The sequence below is a fragment of the Xyrauchen texanus genome, chromosome 16 (assembly GCF_025860055.1).
Source record: "Xyrauchen texanus isolate HMW12.3.18 chromosome 16, RBS_HiC_50CHRs, whole genome shotgun sequence".
Classification (NCBI taxonomy): domain Eukaryota; kingdom Metazoa; phylum Chordata; class Actinopteri; order Cypriniformes; family Catostomidae; genus Xyrauchen; species Xyrauchen texanus.
The window spans coordinates 42,405,773-42,426,533 of record NC_068291.1 but is presented as its reverse complement, the minus strand read 5'-3'; the positions used below and the strand labels follow the sequence as shown (position 1 = coordinate 42,426,533).

The window sequence follows — 20,761 nt, the reverse complement described above, 5'->3', positions numbered from 1 at the left end:
AGACGTTCCATGAGCTCTGATGGTCTGACACCATCAGCACTCGGACGCTTCACTGAGTGTATCGCTCCGCTTGTGTTTGTTGTCCTAAACTAAAGTGTAAGAGCAGTGCAAATGTGTTAAGAGCTAATATTTTTTTTTTACATTACACTTGTTAGCCAGCAGGTGGTGGCAAAAGATAATTTTAGTGTGTAATATGAGCCAGTTAGGTGACGTGAAGTGAATCCGTGCCAGCTAGTGTTTACATAAAGCAGCTCTTCATGTTCGCTTACTACCCTACACTACTAAAGCTAGGAAAAAGCTTTAAATGGCTTTAAACGAACAACTTCAGCATTACAGCTCATCACAGCCGAGAGACACAATTAATTACACAATAGGTGCTGTTTAAAATGGCAGAGGACATTGCGGTTTCTATAGCGATCGCCTTTTGTGAACCAGCTACTGCGAAATAGAGAGGAATACCCCCACTTGGACCTCTATTTTTCCACTGAGAAACTGACCTTCAGAAAGCTGACAGCATCTCATGCTTGGGAGTGGCAACAGGTGATCACACACGCTCTGTATCGCTCTGTATCTCTCTCTCTCTCTCTCTCTCTCTCTCTCTCTCACTCACTCACTCACTCACTCACTCACTCACTCACCCTTGTTTATCCAATAACTTGTTCGAAACAGCACAAGCCGTGATACTATTGCTAAAGTGACATTTTTTAATTACTAACGGACGCTTGGACGCATTATTTATTTTGAACCAGCGACGGCAGATTCTGACTCGTCGCGTTATAAAGTAGTCCCATGCACAAATGCGTTTTTATGACCGAATTAGTTTTTTCCTAATTTTTTTAAAAATGTACTTGTTCATTGAACTGTTGTTTGTAAGTGATATCACACTCACAATCGTGCTATATGGCCCTATATCAGCACTGCTGTGATTAACTACGGCACTCGGCCTGCTGATGTAGGGCCATATCGCACTCTTGTTGCACTTATGTGATATTACTTAAATATATAACAGTTATGCTTAAAGTAAAGTGACAAAAGCAATGTCTTCTTATAAACATCCATAAGATATTTATAAGTGGTTATAAGTCCTGCTGGACGTTCTTTACATTACACATGCACAAAATACAAAATAACACACATTCAATGTACATTTTCAGATATTATGACACATACTTGTAAAGCTACATGGTTAAAATCTATCAGAAACTCTAAATATGTAATGTTGATCACACATGCAAACAAACTGGATCTATACTGGACTCTATTTAATAAACTTGAATGTTTGTGCATCTTATTTGGAGACTTATTTTATAAATTACTTCCATTATATAAGTTTGACTTGTATTGTATGTCACACGTTTATGTTATGGCTGTTTATAAGAAGATATTGCGTTTGTAACTTTACTTAAAGCAGGCAAAGACCACTTATAATATGATCATGTCATAAAGACGTTTTACTGTTTACATTATACAGCACTTATACGATTAACTTTATTAACTTCTGCTGCGTTAAAATTGGATGTTGCTTGTGTTATAATGCATTATACTCTAAAGTATAAATATGAATAGCTAAGTATTATAATGTATTATAAATGTAGTTATATCTTATTATAAGGTGTATTAATAGACATTATGAATGCAGTATAATACATTTATATTGCCTTTACAATGCATTATAAATATGGGCTTCATATAGAGTGTTACCGAAGAGTGTCCCAAATTGTCAAAAATGGTTAGCTACAACAAACAAGTCCTTTAGAGGCTACATAGAGGTAGTGTACATATTTCATCCTGAAAACCTTCTATACCATTTGTCATCTGATTTAACGCAGAAAGATCACAGACAAAGATACAATTTAGACAATTGCCATTTTACAAGAGTTCAATTAAACACCATTATTATGTATTCAAAATTGTACAGCCTCAGCCAATAGTCCTATTTGGGGTGAGTCTCAACTAGAGAAATGGTAAAAGCAGGGTGATTTAGAGTAAAGCAGCACCTTAAAGACTTCTGGGCAAAGAATTAGAGCTGCTATTGTGCTGCATAGTGCCGTTATTTGGAGAGTGGAGAAACAGCCAGATCCAGCGCACTTCAGCGGGGAAGAGCATCCCCAGAACTCCAGTTTAATGGGCCGTACTGTACACCACCTCACTGTGAAGTGGGATTTGGGGGTCAGTGTGCGGAAAAACCCACCATAAATCAAGAGCATCTGAAAACAGCCAGGAGGGCTTGCAGGCAGCACTCCACTCTCTCAAAGCCTGAAGATGAGACTTTTTTCAAAAATAATAGCCAGTCTGTTTACTGCACTATGAGATGGATTACATGGCACTGAAAGAAATACTTCCAGATGGGGCTCAACAGAAATTATACTTAAGAAGAGGAGGAGGAAAAAAATGGCTCCATAAATCTGGAGAGTTTTTTGGCACCAAACTCGCAGCTTCATGCTTCTAATGGCATAGTATTATCATATCAATGCGTCAACAAATGAGAAAAGACTTTAGACCATCATTGCAACATTTTTGGCACACAATTAAAACAAATCCGTGTTCAAGGGTCAGAATCCAGGAAGTCGGGTTCTGCTGCAGGGTGCCGTTCTTGCCCTGACTAACTTATTTCATTATATCACGCTTTGCTTCAAATGGCGCCAGTACTTTAACTTGTATTTCTGCACTGGGAGGTTTAAATATCATTTCGAGAAAATATTGCCTCTTTGGAAGCCTACCGTACATAGTTTTCCCATTCCAAATGACCCACTTCTGTCCGACTGTGCCAGTCTGTTCGCTTGACATTCTAGAGACAATTTCAAGGCATAAAAACAAGCTATTCAAACCACGGGGAAGAATGCCTGTACTTGTAAATGTGTAATTGATGGGGAAGGTTTGAATGGCCCTGTAGACACTGAGGAGCACAGAAACTGGCGTCTGATGCCAATATGAGAGACGGAACTGGAATTCAAGGATGTTAAACCTGGTCCAATGGCCCGTTTATAGTGCAGCATTTATGAGGCATTGAAAAGAGCACGGTCTTGGAGAAACAATGCGAGTTCTGTGGATGTCAGCAGCCCAGTACAAGACGCCCCTCTTAAGATATGGAGACGATGGGGCAATAAACAAGAGCGAAGACGCATCAACCCCTCTGTTTGTTGTCTTTGGCACCAAGTCTTAAGTGAAGTGAGATCAGGGGAAACCGCAAGTAAGGTTAAAATATTGCTATAACAGCAACTTCTAAATATGCAAAAGAAAACACGAAATTTAAACAGATCCACCAAAGATGTACATCAACATATGTATTATGCTATCTGAGATGAAACTTTGACATGGAATTGTCCCACACTTAAAATGTGTGCTACAGCTGTGATAAGGCTTATTCATATGGTGGATGTTAAAACATCCAAATAAATTGGAGGTACACAAGTCACGTCTAGAGACTAGAATATAATAGACGTAGGGGTGGTCTCGTTAGACTTGGGCAAGTAAGCACCAACCCTAGCAACTGCCTAGCAACCACCCAGGACACCCTAGTAACTGTATAGCATAACGCTAAAAACAACTCAAAACACCTTAGCAAGACCTTAGAGACCCTAGTATACACCCAGAACACCCAAGCAATCACCCAGAACACCCTAGCAACTGTATAGAAACCACTCCAAACACCCTGACAACTGTATAGCATCACATAAAAAGCAACTCAGAACACCTTAGCAACCACAGATCAACCACTCCAAACATCCTAGAAACCACCTAGCAACCACCCAGAACACCCTAGCAATAATTTCAAACAACCAAGAAACTGCATAGGAAAACAACAACAACAACAACAACAACAACACGTAGCAACCACCTAGAAACTAATTATCATTATGCTTAAAATATATAGCAACCACCCAGAACACCCTAGAAAATTCATACTCTAGCATCATGCTAAAAGCAACTTGGAACAAATTAGCAAACCAACTAGCAACCAGATATCAATGAGCTAAAATCCAGGAAACCTTAGCAATCATCTTACAAGACCCTAACAACCACCCAGAATACCCTAGCATCCACTCTGAACACCCTAGCAACCACCCAGAACACCCTAGCAACCATTTCAAACACCCAAGCAACTGCATAGCAAAATAACAACAACACCTTAGCAACCACCTACCAGCAGCCCAGAACACCCTAGCAACAACCAAACAACCACTCAGAACAACATAACAACCCCTAGCAACCAACCACAACACCCTAGCAGCTGTATAGCTTCAGACTAAAAACAACTCTGAACACCTTAGTAACCACCTAGCAATCAGACATCAATGAGCTAAAAACACCACAGAACAAAATTAGCAACAACCGAGAACAGACATTTCATTGTGCTTAAAACACGAAGGACACCATAGCAACCACTCAGAAGACCCTAGCAACCACTTAGAACAACAGCTGTATAGCATCACACTAAAAACAACTTTGAACACCTTAGCAACCACATATCAATGCACTAAAAACCACTACGGACACCTTAGCAACCATCCAACAAGAACCTAGTAACCACCTAGAAAATTCATACTGTAGCATCATGCTAAAAACACTTTCGCAACCACCTAGAAACCACATATCTATGCACTACAAATCACTAGGAAAGCTTAGCATAGCAACCATCTAACAAGTGCTCAACAAATATATATATTTTTTCAAAATAAGATCAATGTTTACCACCATTTATGACACTATACAATACACTCCTTGAAACGTCTTAAATTAACAGGTAAAATTAACCATCAGAAAAGCACGTCTTTGCCTGGCATCTACAAAACTGGCAGCAACAAACACAAAAGAAAAACAATTATATCTGATGAGTCGATTTTCTTCAAAAAGAGCAGAGTCTGGAATCAAATAAAAGTACATTTCTACTTGGCCGGTGACTTGCTGTCCTTAGGACGGGGGAGGTAATTGTGTTGCCCTGTGCGTGAGTGTAATCTAATGAGCTCTCAATGATTGTAGGTCTTGCGTTACCCTCTTAATTCAATTTCAAAGTTAATAATCTCACAATGACTTGATTTCGGTAATTTGAGGCCGATAAAGCATCCAGCAACAGTCGCTGGGGCAGACATTTAAATTACATAATGCTATACATCCACAAGGACTCAAAAAAAAAAAAATTTGTGAAATTTGAGTGTAAGAGAACTGTTTCCAGATTGGCTAGGGGAGGGTTCAAAATTTTGCATGCATCTGAAGTTAACATCGACTTAACTGCTTCTGGCTCGTATTTGCAGGAATGCATGGCGTGGTCACCAAACGAGCCAGTTGATAACTAAACATTAATTAAAATTTACCTTGTGTCTGTCAGCAGCCCATTATATGTTCCAACAATCCAAACAAGGGCTTAATTCTACCTTTCTGATTTTTAGGGCAAACCAAGTTATAAAAGACCAGAGTGAAAATTACTTATTGGTACAATTAATCATGGGTTTAAACTGGCTCCAGTCGCAATAAAACCGAGCCAATTACATGATAACTCGATTTTAACGGCACTCACTCAGTCACTTGCATCCCCCCATCTAATTATTCCAGTGCCATTCCCAATGAGGAACTTGGATTTACTCATCAAAGGCAAATGCGAGTGGCACTGCAGAACATCTGGAAGTCTTCACTCAACGTCATAGGTTGAAAAACCATATAACACCTGTTTTATATATTTAAACAATCCACTGTGTCCCTGCACAATTCTGAGTTTCCTACAGTTAAACATCCCAGCCTCAAGTTTATGCCACGGAAATCATTGAAATGGCCCAGTGAATGCGGGGCTGAGAGAGTATCCAGCCACATTTGTCTTGGGTTGCTTGGTGACAACGAAAATGTAGTGCTTCTCAGTTCATTTAGAAACTACTCGGAAAATACTTTCATCATGCTTTGGTTTGCGAAGCCCCCATCAACATCGTAACATTTGTTTGCTTTCAGTTAGTCATTAGCTTCATTTAGAGAGTATGAGACATAAACAAAATGCAAGATACAAAAGACAGAGACGGAATTATCCTAGACTAATTGTCCATTCATTTCCATAAAGGTCTCTTTAAAAACAGTTCATTGCCAAAGAAAGAATTTAAGAACTAGCGATGCACGACATATTGGTGGCTGATCTATTATTCATAGATAACTTAAAAATGTACATTATTATCGGTACCGATAGTGGAATCACAGCCGATAATTTTAACTGATAATGTTATGATATATTTGCTTGCATCGTTTCTTCTTTTCTTTTTTGTAATGTGTTTGTAAGACCTAACCATTCTTACGCCTACGTTAGCATGTCATGTCGCTCGTTCAGAACTTTCTAACGAAAAATGACATGTGACTTTCCGATCTGTGTGATGTTTTTATCTATTCCTCTTCTGATTATGATCATATTTCATAAGCATATTAGTAGAGGTGCGTGACATTTTGATGGATGATTTATAAGTCGCAGATATCTGGGAAAATTGAACTATTATTGAAACCGATTGTGGAATTTCTGCCGATTATTTTAACCGATATTGTTACAATATAATTCCATGTGTAATGTTATTTTTTATTTATTATAATTTTTTTGTAATGTGCTTGTAAGACCTAACCATTCTTAAGCCTTAGTTAGCATGTCATGTCGCTCGCTAGTTCAGACCTTTCTAACGAAAAATGACATGTGACTTTCCGATCTGTGTGATGTTTTTATCTATTCCTATTGTGATTATGATCATATTTCATAAGCATATTAGTAGAGGTGCGTGACATTTTGAGAGATGATATATTATTCATAGATAACTTAAAAATGTACATTATTATCGGTACCGATAGTGGAATCACAGCCTATAATTTTAACCGATAATGTTTTGATATATTTGCTTGCATTGTTTCTTCTTTTCTTTTTTGTAATGTGCTTGTAAGACCTAACCATTCTTACGCCTACGTTAGCATGTGATGTCGTTCGCTAGTTCAGACCTTTCTAACGAAAAATGACATGTGACTTTCCGATCTGTGTGATGTTTTTATCTATTCCTCTTCTGATTATGATCATATTTCATAAAAATATAGTAGGCGTGCATGCAATTTTGAGAGATGATATATTATTCGCAGGTAACTGGGAAAATTTAACTATTATCAAAACCGATAGTGGAATTACAGCCGATAATTTGAACCGATATTGTGTATTTTTTGGAGAGCTAACCATGGGAGAGTGTGGGACAGTGTGCCACCGGGACAGAAAGTGTTTCTGTTATCCATGTTAGTATGTCATGTCATTCACTTTTCGAGACCTTTCCAATGATATATGACAAGTGACTATCCGATCTGAGTGATGTTTTTTACCGATTCCCATTATGATAATTATAATCATATTTCTTAAGCAATTTAGTCATTAAGAATTGGTCAGATCTTCTAAAGTTTATGCATTTTAAAGTACAGATTCTACATTGTTACATCACACTTGTTGCGCTAAGTGAGTGGTTTTTAATAAATTAGCTAGCTGCTACAGCTGAAAGAGTTAAAACTCCAAAAAGTTAAATGATCGGTTATCGGCATCAACCTGGAAATTCCTTATCAGTGCATCCCTATTAAAAAAGTGATCTACTGCATTCAAAATTTGGTTTGCCATCCACTAATTGCATAACATCTCGATTAAAAGAAAGAACTGAAAGAATAGAACTGAAATTGCCAGGTCTTCTCGTGGTTGTTGGCTTGGGAATGCTCAAGTAGCTCCGTCATTGGTAAATTGCTCATTACCTGTGAATTACACATTGACCACAATAGCAAAACCCTCCAAATTGGCTGTGAGAACGCTTTAAAGCCTCCAAAAGTCATTTCTCCAACACAAGTTAGCATTTAAGACACCCACACTTCTGCGCCTGATGGAAAATTATAACTTGTAGTCGACGAGCTGCGAAGTCGCATACGTAAGCGTGCAAAACAAGTAGGTATTTCTCGGCCGTAAACAGAACTTGTGGAAAACAAAACAAAATTAAATGTCCTTTGTATTTCGAAAAAGGACTGAAATTCTGCTTATTTGATTCTCCAGTAGAATTATGTGACTTTTATGGGGAAAATTACACTAACCACAAATTGCGCTAAACAATTCCAATACTTTAGGACTTGACCACTTTAAAATAGGGCTGCGCTGCGATTATAAATATAACTCTTTTACGGCTCTGTTATTACATACTGAGAAGGGGGAGAGCGGGCCGATTTTGTGGCTGTAGCGCCTGATGGCTTCTCTGATGTGGGTTGGTTGGATGGCACTGCTCTGAGCCTCTGCGCCACAGGCTGCCGTGCTCTGCAACGGAGAAGAGAGAGAAAAATACAGCTTGTATTATTGCTAAATCAAAAACACAGTGGGAGACCTGCAGTTTAATGCACAAACACACAGCCTGACCAGGACAGGGCGCACACAAACGCACACTTTTCGGAATCAAAATTGGGTAACGAGCAGGCAGATGGGCCAGCCCTTTACCTCTGGAGAGATATAACTGCTACGTGTCATTTGATGCTTTATGAACTTCCAGCACAAGGGTGATTCTGATATATAGCGCTCTGACAGTAAACATTAGTGCTGTGTGGGACTGACTGTAATTGTAGCATCTCTGAATTCATCGGAGGGAAGGGAGCAATCTGTCTTATTATCTCTGAGCGGATAAGGGAAAAACAGCTTCCCAGTTTTGATGTTTGCAATAAACTGGATTCAGTAAAACTAGCATGACACGTATAGGAAACTGCTAGAGTGATAATAAAGGAATAGTTCACCCAAAAAAGCAAATTCTGGCATCATTTACTCACCCTCGTGTCATTCCAAACCTGTATGACTTTCTTTGAATCTCAGATTCAATAAAATAAAAGAGTTTATTTTATTATTTTTAAGAGTTAATTTCGTTAACAAATATCAAATGAGAACATTTTCGTTAACTGGTATAAAAATTACAATTAAAATGGTTGGAAAAATCTGAAACTAAACTAAAATACTATTTATAAAAATAACTAAAAACTATAAAATAACCAAAACACTAAAACTAAATAAAACTAAAAAATAACTCAAAACTAAACCTAAAAATAAATAAAACAAAATTTCGAATTAACTTTTTCTTTTGACACAGTATGTTAGAAAATTTGAAACAATTATAAAATAGAATTATAAATAAAAACAAATTATAGTAATAATTATTTTTTAATAAAATATAAAATAAAATTATAATATATATATATATATATATATTTTAATTGTATTTTATATTTTATAAAAAATATATTTTTAATTTAATATATATAAATTAGAGAACGTTTTAGCTTTGACAGCCATAAAATACTAAAACTTAAATAAAAACGAATTAAACTGAAACTAGGAAACAGAAAAAATAAATACAATTATAATTCTAAAACTAACAGTCAAAGAGTGAAATCTAATGAAAATAAAACTAAATTGGAATGACAAATTGGAAATGAAATAAAAATAAAAACTATAATAACCTGCTTTAAATATAGTGGCAGAGTTGAATGGACCACTTTCATGGTGCTTTTTATTTTTTAAAAATAAACATTTTGAGAATGTAAAGAAAGTCAAACAAATGTAAGTCATATAGGTTTGGAACGACATGAAGGTGAGTAAATGATGACACACACATATATACGGTGTTATTCTGAAATACACTCACCGGCTACACTATTATGAACACCTGTACATCTACTTCATGCGATTATCTAATCATCCAATCGTGTGGCAGCAGTGTAATGTATAAAGTCATGCAGATATGGGTCAGGAGCTTCAGTTAATATTCACATGGGATTTTCACACACAATGGTCTCTAGACTGCAAAGAGAATGGTGCAAAAAAACATCAAGCGAGCGGCAGTCCTGTGGGCGAAAATGTCTCGTTAATGAGAATATTAGAGGACAGAGGAGAATGGCCAGACTGTATCAAGCTGACAGACTAGCTACGGTACCTCGGATAACCACTCTGTACAATTGTAGTGAGCAGAATGGCATCTCAGAATGCACAACACGTCGAACATTAAGGCGGATGGACACAACAGCAGAAGACCCCGTTGGGATCCACAAATGACAGCCGAGAACAGAAAACTGAGGCTGCATCTACCATTTGTGTTCCTCACCAAATCTAGATTTGTCAGACCAAGCAATGTTTTTCCAATTGTCTACCATCCAGATTTGGTGAGCCTGTGCCCACCGGAGCCTCAGTTTCCTGTTCTAAACTGACAGTAGTGGTACCCGGAGGGGTCTTCCGCTGCTGTGGCACATCCGCCTCAATGTTCGCCGTGTTGTACCTTCAGAAATGCTTTTCTGCATAGCACTGTTGTAAACCCATGTTTATTTGGGTTACTGTAACCTTCCTGTCAGCTTGGACAAGTCTGGCCATTCTCTGTTGACCTCTCTCATTTGACCTCTGTCTTTTTTGTCCACAGAACTGCTGCTCGCTGGATGTTTGTTGTTTTTGGCACCATTCGGAGTAAATTCTAGAGACTGTTGTGAGTGAAAATCCCAGAAAAACTCAAACCAGCCCGTCTGGCACCAACAACCACGGGCCAAATCACTGAGATCGCATTTATTCCCCATTCTGATGGTTGATGTGAACATTAACTGAAGCTCCTGACCCGTATCTGCATGATTTTATGCACTGCACTGCTGCCACACGATTGGCTGATTAGATAATCACTTGAAAAAGTAGGTGTATGGGTGTACCTAATAAGTGGCTGGTGAGTTTATGTTCATAAAATAAAAACTGAATCTGCAGACTGAAATACACAAACAAACAGAATAAAAAAAGATTTTTAGAAACACGAAATAAACTCAAGGCCAAATGTTTTTGGCCTAAAATCACTGGTGTTTCAAAAGTGGGTAACTGTTTTATTACATTTTTTTTCTGTGAATTCTTTAGCATTTTATGCACAATCTTTATGCCTGCAATGAGCTGAATTATTGTGTCTGAATGCATGTGCAGTCCGTGCAATGCTTTCCAAACATTAAGCAGCAGGACATACCACTTACAGGAATAATCTGCTTCATTTCTGTCTTGAAAACATGTGGCATGTTCTCAATTACCACTGAAAATAATGCTGACTCATCCCTCGGTTTGTAAGAATGAACAGGAAATGTGTTTGCAGTAATGCATTTACAATAGAAGTCTATGGGGCAAGCGTTCCAGATGGTTTAAAAGCAGAAATGTGAAGCTCGTATTTTTGTTAAAGCATCTTTATATTTGAAATATAAAGTTGTTTAAAGTGGGACTGTGTTTCTAGGCAGACGAACGTCTGGGTTTGCATAACCAACATTAATCTAATGAACTGTAAATATATTTTTTTGCATCATCAATATTTCCTGAAAGCTCAAAGTCAACATGGATGTTGTTTATTACTATTATAGTTCCATAATCTGACCTATATTAGGATATTCAAGTCGGGCTCTACCTTTTTTCGTTTCCGCTGTTTAATCTTACTGTTGCCATCTTGTGTGAATCCTCCGTTGCCCTGTGCCATCGAGTGCATCCTGCCCTGGTGTCCCGCTGTCTGAGGGCCACCAGGAGTGGATGGAGGGGTGTTCTCTGGGGAGTCGGACTCCTTTTTGGTGCTTGAGGCCTGAAGATAGCGCAGCAAAACATTACCGAAAATGTAAATGTTGTGGCGTCGAAAATAGCACATTTGTTCCTAACATAAAACAGCTGATGGCTCACAAGGACCGGGTTTAAATCCAGTCTCTACTGTCCTATGAATAAAGGCTAAACCTCTCAGAAATAAAAAGAAATAATACAATAACAAACATTGGTTCTAATGCAGATAAAACATTTTACATTTACATTTACATTCGCATTTGGCAGACGCTTTTATCCAAAGCGACTTACAGTGCACGCATTACAGGGACAATCCCCCCGGAGCAACCTGGAGTTAAGTGCCTTACTCAAGGACACAATGGTGGTGGCTGTGGGGATCAAACCAGCAACCTTCCGATTACCAGTTATGTGCTTTAGCCCACTACGCCACCACCACAGGTGAAATCGCACAAGTTGGCTTGTGCAAAAATGTACGACTTTAGGTAAAATTCCCCAAAAGTGTGGCTTAAAAGGAAGATCACAATGTACCTGACCTTCCCGTGAATACTGCATCACGCAATATCCTCACGTCATCTTCCGTTTGAAAACAAAAAACAAAACCAGTTTGCTTTCGTTTCACATTTCAAATGAAATTACAGAAAGCAGCGCAATGGCGGTACACGTCAGCTCTTGAAAAACATCACCTGAAGTCTTACAACATGTCTCTTTCCTCGCTCAAACCACAGGGTTATTCTGTCAGTCTCGTCACATGGGAACGAGAAAAAAGTCAAAGCCAGAAAAAACTATACTGGAATTCAGGCTTAAAAATAATGTGCACTTCCAGAGCCGAAGAGGCCTTGGACGACTCCGACAGAGGGAAGGGAGACGGGTGAGGTTTCTGTGGCTGAAGTGACAGAGACATCTATTGAACAGATCCCCCAGATCAAAACCACCTTGGACAAACTTGACGGCCCCTCTTGTCCTGACAAAAGTCTTGTTTGGTATTCTTTTCCAATGGTCAAGTGCTCTGCGAAAGCCGCTGGTGCATCCCTACATATACTTCATTATAATCTTCAATAAAGCTGTTTAACTTGGTCTTTAATATAACCAAGCAGCAACTAACATGTATTAACAAAGATTAAACATTTTAATAGTGGCTTTGACAATAAGCATGCATCAATTACGTAACTAAGATGGACTCATGGTGAAGATTATCACTTTTATGCAATCAAAATAAACAATCGAAAAAATGGCAGAAACTGGCTTTAAGATGTATACTGTATATCCTTACGCAGAACCAAAAGACAATGATTATTTGAATCTTCAAACAACATTTACAGGATAAGTCCACTCCAAAAATGAAAATGTTGTCATCATTGACTCATCTTAAAGGGATAGTTCACCCAAAAATGAAAATTCAGTCATTGTTTACTCACCCCTGTGTTGTTATAACCCTGTATGACTTTATTTATTTTACTTAACACAAAGTGAGAAATTTAGTAAAGATGTTGTGCTCAGTGATGTCATAAATGGTCACATCTTCAAGCTTCCAAAGAATGCAGAAGTATGATTCTATGAGTCTCACGATTGTTATGAAAGCATACGATAAGGTTTGGTGAGAAACAAACTGAAATCTTATGTATTATTTAATGAAACTGTTCATTGACCATTGATCTCCTGAGCGCTTTCATGATAGGGCACGAGAGCAACAGTACATTGTACGGATGATACGCCCTTTCGACATTGGGTTCAAGCGAAAACTCTGTGTTTACCTAAAAACAGGTCCTCCACAGTGATAGTGACAACAGAACACAACACAGCTGCACACCAAACAGAGAACAGAACTTACTAAATATGTATGAAGAGTTTGTAGTCGAAAAATTTATGCATTTCTATGCCCAGCCTTATTTTTACATTTTTTAAATGTCATATCCTCATTCAATGTCATTGCTGCGGTATTGTTCCTTTTATTCTGCGCTCTGGTTGAGTGGACACTCTTAAAGGGATAATTCACCCAAAAATTTAAAACAAAGTGGACTGGGTTACCCGCGCAATGCCGAAAATAGAAAGTTAGCGATCGATAGAATGTACCGTCTCCTTCACTGCTGGTTAGGACAAAAACTCTTGATTACCATAGAAAAGATACTTTTTATCACGTGTCATTTGTCGTCAGGTTAGGACACAGTGTGACTGTGGCTCCCAGTATCCTCCTCCATGTTCTGTTTGACTTCTGGGTACTCACCTATTAAAAATAAGGCTGGGCATAGAAATGCATCAATTCTTTGACTACAAACTCTTCAGGCATGTTTAGTAAGTTCTGTTCTCTGGTTTGTGTGCAGCTGTGTTGGGTTCTGTTTTTAGATAAACATAATGAGTTTTTACTTGAACGCCCCAATGTTGAGAGAGGGCTTCGTGAACCGTTGCTCTTGTGTCCTATCATGAACGTGCACAGGAGATCAATGGTCAGTGAATATGTTCACTAAATAATACATACGATTTCAGTTTGTTTCTCACCAAACCTTATCATATGCTTTCATAAAAATCATGAGACTCATGGAATCATTTATTAGACTTCTGAAATATAATTTTGTGTCCTTTTGAAGCTTGAAGAGGTGGTCACCATAAACGGCCATTTATGACATCACTGAGCACAACATTTTTTCACAATTTCTCCATTTGTGTTAAGAAAAAGAAAGAAAGTCATACAGGGTTATAACAACACAGGGGGTGAGTAAACAATGAGTGAATTTTCATTTTTGGGTGAACTATCCCTTTAATGTCGTTTCAAATCTATATTGCATTCTTACATTGAACACTAAAGGAGAAGTTTGGAAGAATGTGAAATTTAAAGCAGATGGTAACTATGGGCTAAAAGCATAATATAATTTTCATATTTGGCTTAACTATTCATTTATAAACAGTTAATAAATGCACATCCACTATCAAAAATCAAAAATTGTTCTGTACCTCAGCAGAAGAGTTGGAGTACTGAATGAAAGTGGCTGATATGGCGTGCTGAAAAGGATCACCCGTTTTGGGAGTCATATCTTGTTTAACCAGAAGGGCGAGATCAACAACCTAAAATGGGAAAACCATATCATCATTTTTTTAAATCTCAGGAAACATTACATTAAATGATCATATTACTCAATTGGACTGCTTCCAAATTCATACAGGTTACTTTCAGGGGTCTAATTTCACATTATATAGTAAACAGAGATGGCAGGAAATGTAAGTGGCAATTTAAAAAATGTCAAAGTGATTTTCTGGAAATGACACAGTTTGTCTTTATATTTTATCTGCAAAACATGGGTTGTTTGGAACAATGGCATTTGACGCTTCAGCTTTGATTCGATGGGGGGGATTTGAAACGATCCGCTCTGACAGGTATATAACAGGTGTGCGGTGTGACTGTTTCCCACCTGAGCCACCGTCTCGTAGGCCAGATATGACAGGATCTCCATAGACATGGCATTGGGCTTCACATCCAGACTGCTGCAGTCCAACCACTCGCGGAATTTCGAAGCCTTCTTAGCTGGACGGAGCACATGGAGTAAAATGATGTGGCATGTGGTGGCACCAGTCATAAAAGGTTTTGTAAACCATATGAAACTTATTTAACGTTATTGAAATCTGCAATGAAGCATTCTTTATGCCAAATATACTTTTATATATTTGTATTTCTTCCTTTTAAATTTTGAGCTGGAATGTGACATGTTTTCAAGACATTTACTAATATAAGTGAGCAGAGCAGGAGAGAAGGATGTTTTTAACATTCATCAATCTATAAGCAGTGAACCCCTGATGAAGGGCTGCAACGATGAAGGGCTGCAAACATTAAAATATGTGAAGACAAATTTAGTTTGAATTGCATGTGTGCGATAAATGTCACATTCTCATACAATGTCAGTGCTGCGGTATTGTTCCTTTTATTCTGTGCTCTGGTTGAGCGGACACTCTTAAAGGGACAGTTCACCCAAAAATTACTCATCCTCATGCCATGCCAGATGTGCATGACTTTCTTTCTTCTGTTGAACACAAATGAAGATTTTTAGAAGAATATCTTAGCTCTGTAGGGCCATACAATGCAAGTGAATGGTGACCAGATGTTTGAAGCTCCAAAAGCACATAAATGCAGCATAAAAGTAGTCCATCTGACTCCACTGTTTTAATCCATGTCTTCAGAAGTGATATGATAGGTGTGGTTGAGAAACAGATCAATATTTTAGATCTTTTGCACTATAAATCTCTTAAACTTTTAATTTCCCTTTCAAATGTTTCTTCTTTTGTTTTCGGTGAGTCGCATTCCTTGTACATATCGCCACCTACTGGGCAGGGAGGAGATTTTTAGTAAAAAATGACTTAAAAATTGATCACCCACACCTATCATATCACTTCTGAAGACATGGATTAAAACACTGGCGTCATATGGATTACTTTTATGCTGCCTTTATGTGCTTTTTGAGCTTCATATTTTTGGTACCCATTCACTTACATTGTATGGACTTACAGAGCTGAAACATTCTTTTAGAAATCTTCATTTGTGTTCAGCAGAACAAAGAAAGCCATACAAGTTTCAGAGAAACTCCAAAGTGGGATGAATTCCTCTAATAGTCTATTCAGATTATATAGAATATAATAAAGTTTTTTTGTTAATTGCATCATAGGAAATATGCAAATACATATTCTGCGGTGGTGGGGCAAACGGTCAGTCAAGGAAAACCTGATGGTGTTGCAGCAACATGATTTATCTTGTGATAAGTAGTTATAGAAATACAAATTAGAAGTTGCTAGTGGTAACTTGTAGTAATAAATATATTTAAAAAGTAATAAAGACTGCATGTACGTGAATGAATGAATGAATACTCACAGAAACTGAGCTGTCGACTCTCACAGAAATCACTGTACTGACTGGAATCCATGTTTCTAGTCATTTTTTCCATTCTCTGTATAAAAGAGGCGGGACAAAATATCAGTTATTCTAAACATAATCTGTTACCTTATATTTTACATACAGTACTTTTGTGTGGGGTACTTTCGGGTTTGTTTAAATCCTTTGCAAACACCACTAATTATTATTGTCACCATCGTCTATTACTATTAAACTGATCTAAAATATGATTTTTTCATCCTATTGTTAAGCAAACAAAACAGTGATGTCTACCGGCAGCAGCTTTAACCCGTTGATGTGCGCCCCCTTTTTGAGCACAAACCGTGAAAATGACATACCTGAACTTAAATGGTTGTATTTACGGGACTCTTTGGAGTTTGGACACAGTTGTAGTATCTTTTGAAAGAAGACACTTTGGGCTGTATTTCCCAAATTTCAGAATGAATATATGTTGTTATTTTTTAAAGTTAGAGAAGCTGAAGTTTATAGTAATGGAAATATTTTGTGCTGAACATGTGTTTATAATCTAAAAAAAACAATAATAAAAGTGCAAGACAACCCAGGAATATAATGTTCTCAAAGTCACGAGTCTAAAGAAGTTTCAAATTTGAAGATGATCGAACAATAAATGAGGTTCCTGCAGCTTTAATCTCTGTAAAATCTCTGGAAGCGTACAGAGTAAAATTAAGGCTCCGCCTTTCAAGACGACACTAAATCTGACGGCACTGCTCGTCTATTATTAATAAAACTACGCGCCATTTTTAAAAATAGACTTTGGAGATGGCTCGTTTTGTTTATGAGACTCTAATATATAAGATCATATACAGTTTTACAACATGAATGCTGCTTAGACTGCAGTTTGTTGAAGAACGATGACGAAGGGTAATTCATTCAGGAGAGATCTCATGTAAACAATGGAGAATATATCAATATTTCTCACATTTATCACTTTTATGGACAAAAAGTGCTATTGGATGTTTTTCAATGAATGCTTGTCATGGACGATTGACTCAAATGTGTTGAACTGGATTCATCTGGCGATCGTGTTTTCATAATAAAAGTCCCATTTTGATATTGCATGTTTTCATTTGTACTCCTGCACAAATAACTCAATTGCTATTTCTGGAGCATTGCTATTGTGATATCAATGTTGAACCTTTAGACCTTTGGAAAAGATGATTTGTTAACATTAATTACATTTATTGACAGTAAATTATATATTAAATGTAAGCAGAGTGACGTCACCACCGAGTGCAAATGATTGCGTATCAACAGGCTAAACAGAACTACTAGTGCTGTCAGTCGATTAAAATATTAAATCTTGATTAATCGCAGATTTTGAAAGGGGCTGAAATTTGACTGTATATACTTATTTTCCTGTCAAAATGCATCTAGTTCCTTCTAAGAGTAAACCAACATGTAACAAGTTTTATTAACATTTTCCAAACAAAGCATTCCACAATATAAAGATAGAAATGCTCTAAAATATCACCAATTCAAATAACATTACAAACTCCCAAAGTCTAAGTGGAAGCCGTTTCCATTGCAATGGGTAGTAAATCTCCTAAACTCTCATCCTCTACGATATTAGTACTGGCTATCCACTTGCTACAGCAAAGGTGAAGCCGCGTTCACATGATTAGCGCTGCTTTGAACTCCACATGAAAAGCACTTGCAGGGAATGTCTTCAACGTGCTACTTCGGCAGCTCTAATGATTACATAATAGGAGGTTGTAAAACTAACAATAAGTCAAACTTGTATATCTTGGATTGTATATCGACATTGCTCAGTTCACTTGCAATTATAAATGCTTAAAGCTGAAGTCTATATTTGTGTTTTCAAACAGGATTCCCAAATAGATAGTCCCATCCCAAACTTAAAATATGCCACTGGTTGAGCCAATGTTCAAATGTCAGGCTGATTGGTGTTGTGTCATTCAGAGTGCATCATGGTAGCTGCAGAGCTCAGCACTACCACGGTCATGGGTAGTGTAGTTCTATACAAGAAATCCTGCTAGATGAAATAATGTGAACTGATGGTTTCAACAGAAGCATTTGCCATTGATTAACAACCTCAGAGCTCACTTTAGGTCTGTCTGTTCCGCTCTAATATATTGGGATACCATTCCAAAAATGGTATGAAGGGTACTTCGTAAAGGCATTCTGTTGTTCGCTCTTGTCTGGACCACTCAAAACAAACCCCATGATTAGTTTTCTTTTCAAGCGAGCAAAAATGACATTTTTAATTCACCCACAGTTTTTGAATATTTTTTTAAATCCCATAAAAAGCTCTTCCAATATGATGTTGTGGTATCTATAGCGGTCTGGTGTGATGTTATGGTTTAAACCACAGTTTTATCAGCCACTCTAAAGATTCAACATTACAAGAGAGTCATCATTATTTCCAAGTTTCTTGCCACGTGATGGAGTGGCGTAACAAGAGCAGGACTGTCTGTGTGGACTTTAAGAGAGCCGTGCGCTGTAATGAATCCTCTTAATAGCAACCAAACAGGTTTGACTTGGATTTACAGCTGAATGTGTTAAGTTGCAGGTCAGAACCTATAATTAGACATTTCCTTATTCTGGACCAATTCTTCATACATTCACGTAACAGTCAATTTGAGCTCTCTACCAGCCTGTGTCGTAAAAAAAATAAGTTTCCAGGTTTACAACGTCTTTTTTTTTCATCGTTTAAACCATGCTGCAAATGATTTCTATTACGGTCTAGAGAAAGCCGCGTCTCTGGGCTGCTTAGTGAGAAACATCAGACCTTCTTAAGATTACAATGGGCATATCACATATAGTTTTAAGAGTCCTACTAAACTGTACTTTTCTTCTACTCATTACAACTTCTGTAACGTATAATTTAATCTCATTTAAGCCCACTCGAAATCTATGCCTGCAAAACTTTGCAAAAAGAATGACATTTCTGCAAAATTAGAAAACTAGTATTTGCGGCTAGTAGGTACTACTTGGGCAAGACACTGAACCCCAAGTTGCTCCCAATGGCAGGCTAGCACCTTACATAGCAGCTCTGCCACCATTGGTGTATGAATGTGTGTGTGAATGGGTGAATGAGTCACAGTGTAAAGCGCTTTGCATACCGTTAAGGCTTAAAAAGGCGCCATATAAGTGCAGACCTTTTACCATAGTATTTCTCAAAGTATTACACATCACTCGGCAGTTGCATGCTTATGTATTTTTGGTTAATTAGCCAGTGCTCTCAGCTCCGTATAACACATTTTACTATGACTAAATTAAGATTCAACTTTATTGTCATTGTGCAGAGTACAGGTACAGAGCCAATGAAATGCAGTTGTTTTCGCATATCCCAACTAAGCTGGGGTCAGAGCGCAGGGTCAGCCATGAAACAGCGCCCCTGGGGCAGATAGGGTCAAGGGCCTTGCTCAAGGGCCCAACAGTGGTATCTTGGCGGTGCTGGGGCTTGAACCCCCGACCTTTCGGTCAGTAACCCGGAGCCTCAACCGTTGAGGCACCACTGGCCCTATATAAATACATACACATATATATACATATATATATATATATATATATATATATATATATATATATATATATATACACTTTTCAGACACTTGCCTGAAATGTGTGATTTTGTTCATATTTAGGTTTTATGTGTTTGTTTGGTTTTTTTCAGATAGACTATTAATATCATGGAACAAAATTATTCCATTACTGTCAAACTGACAGTTTTAGTTTATGATTTTGGGGCAAAATTACAGATACATGTTTTTTTTAGGTCAGTCTATTACTAAAATTAGTTGACTTCAGTACCCTTTGTTGCATTATATGCCAATGGTGTAAGTCCAAAATTGGGAAAATACACTTTTTTGTGCTGTTTATCCAAAGTTGGAGAGCCTATAACTCTAGAAGAATTAAACATACCTTAATATCCTTTAAATTTCTCATTCTGAACAAACTGTACTTTTTATATCTCCATTTTTAAGGCCCTATACACCGATCAGCCACAACATTAAAACCACCTGCCTAATATTGTGTAGGTTCCACTCGTGCTGCCAAATCAGCACCAACCCGCATCTCAGAATGATATTCTGAGATATACACCTTGACAATCATGCCACGGTCCAAATTACTGACATTTTTCCCCCATTCTGATGGTTCATGTGAACATTAACTGAAGCTCCTGACCCGTATCTGCATGATTGTATGCACTGCAACGCTGCCACACAATTGGCTGATTAGATATTCACATGGATGATTGTTGGTGTCAGACGGGCTGGTTTGAGTATTTCTGGGATTTTCACACACAACAGTCTCTAGAATTTCCTCTGAATGGTGCCAAAAACCAAAACCAT

General features: G+C 37.7%; 1 protein-coding gene across 3 annotated transcripts in view; it reads right to left on the bottom strand.

The window, feature by feature from the left end:
* supt3h (SPT3 homolog, SAGA and STAGA complex component) overlaps positions 1-20,761 on the bottom strand; it is a 149,336-nt gene that overhangs the window by 12,040 nt on the left and 116,535 nt on the right. For 2 of the 3 annotated variants that reach the window (XM_052146170.1, XM_052146171.1), the window contains exons 7-11: positions 16,404-16,479; positions 14,956-15,068; positions 14,501-14,611; positions 11,415-11,582; positions 8,168-8,278 (exon numbers count right to left, since the gene is read on the bottom strand). In XM_052146170.1, the coding sequence (XP_052002130.1) occupies positions 8,168-8,278; positions 11,415-11,582; positions 14,501-14,611; positions 14,956-15,068; positions 16,404-16,479 (579 nt within the window). Of the gene's footprint in view, positions 1-8,167; positions 8,281-11,414; positions 11,583-14,500; positions 14,612-14,955; positions 15,069-16,403; positions 16,480-20,761 lie in introns of all 3 variants that reach the window. The other variant, XM_052146172.1, reaches the window with a different exon arrangement.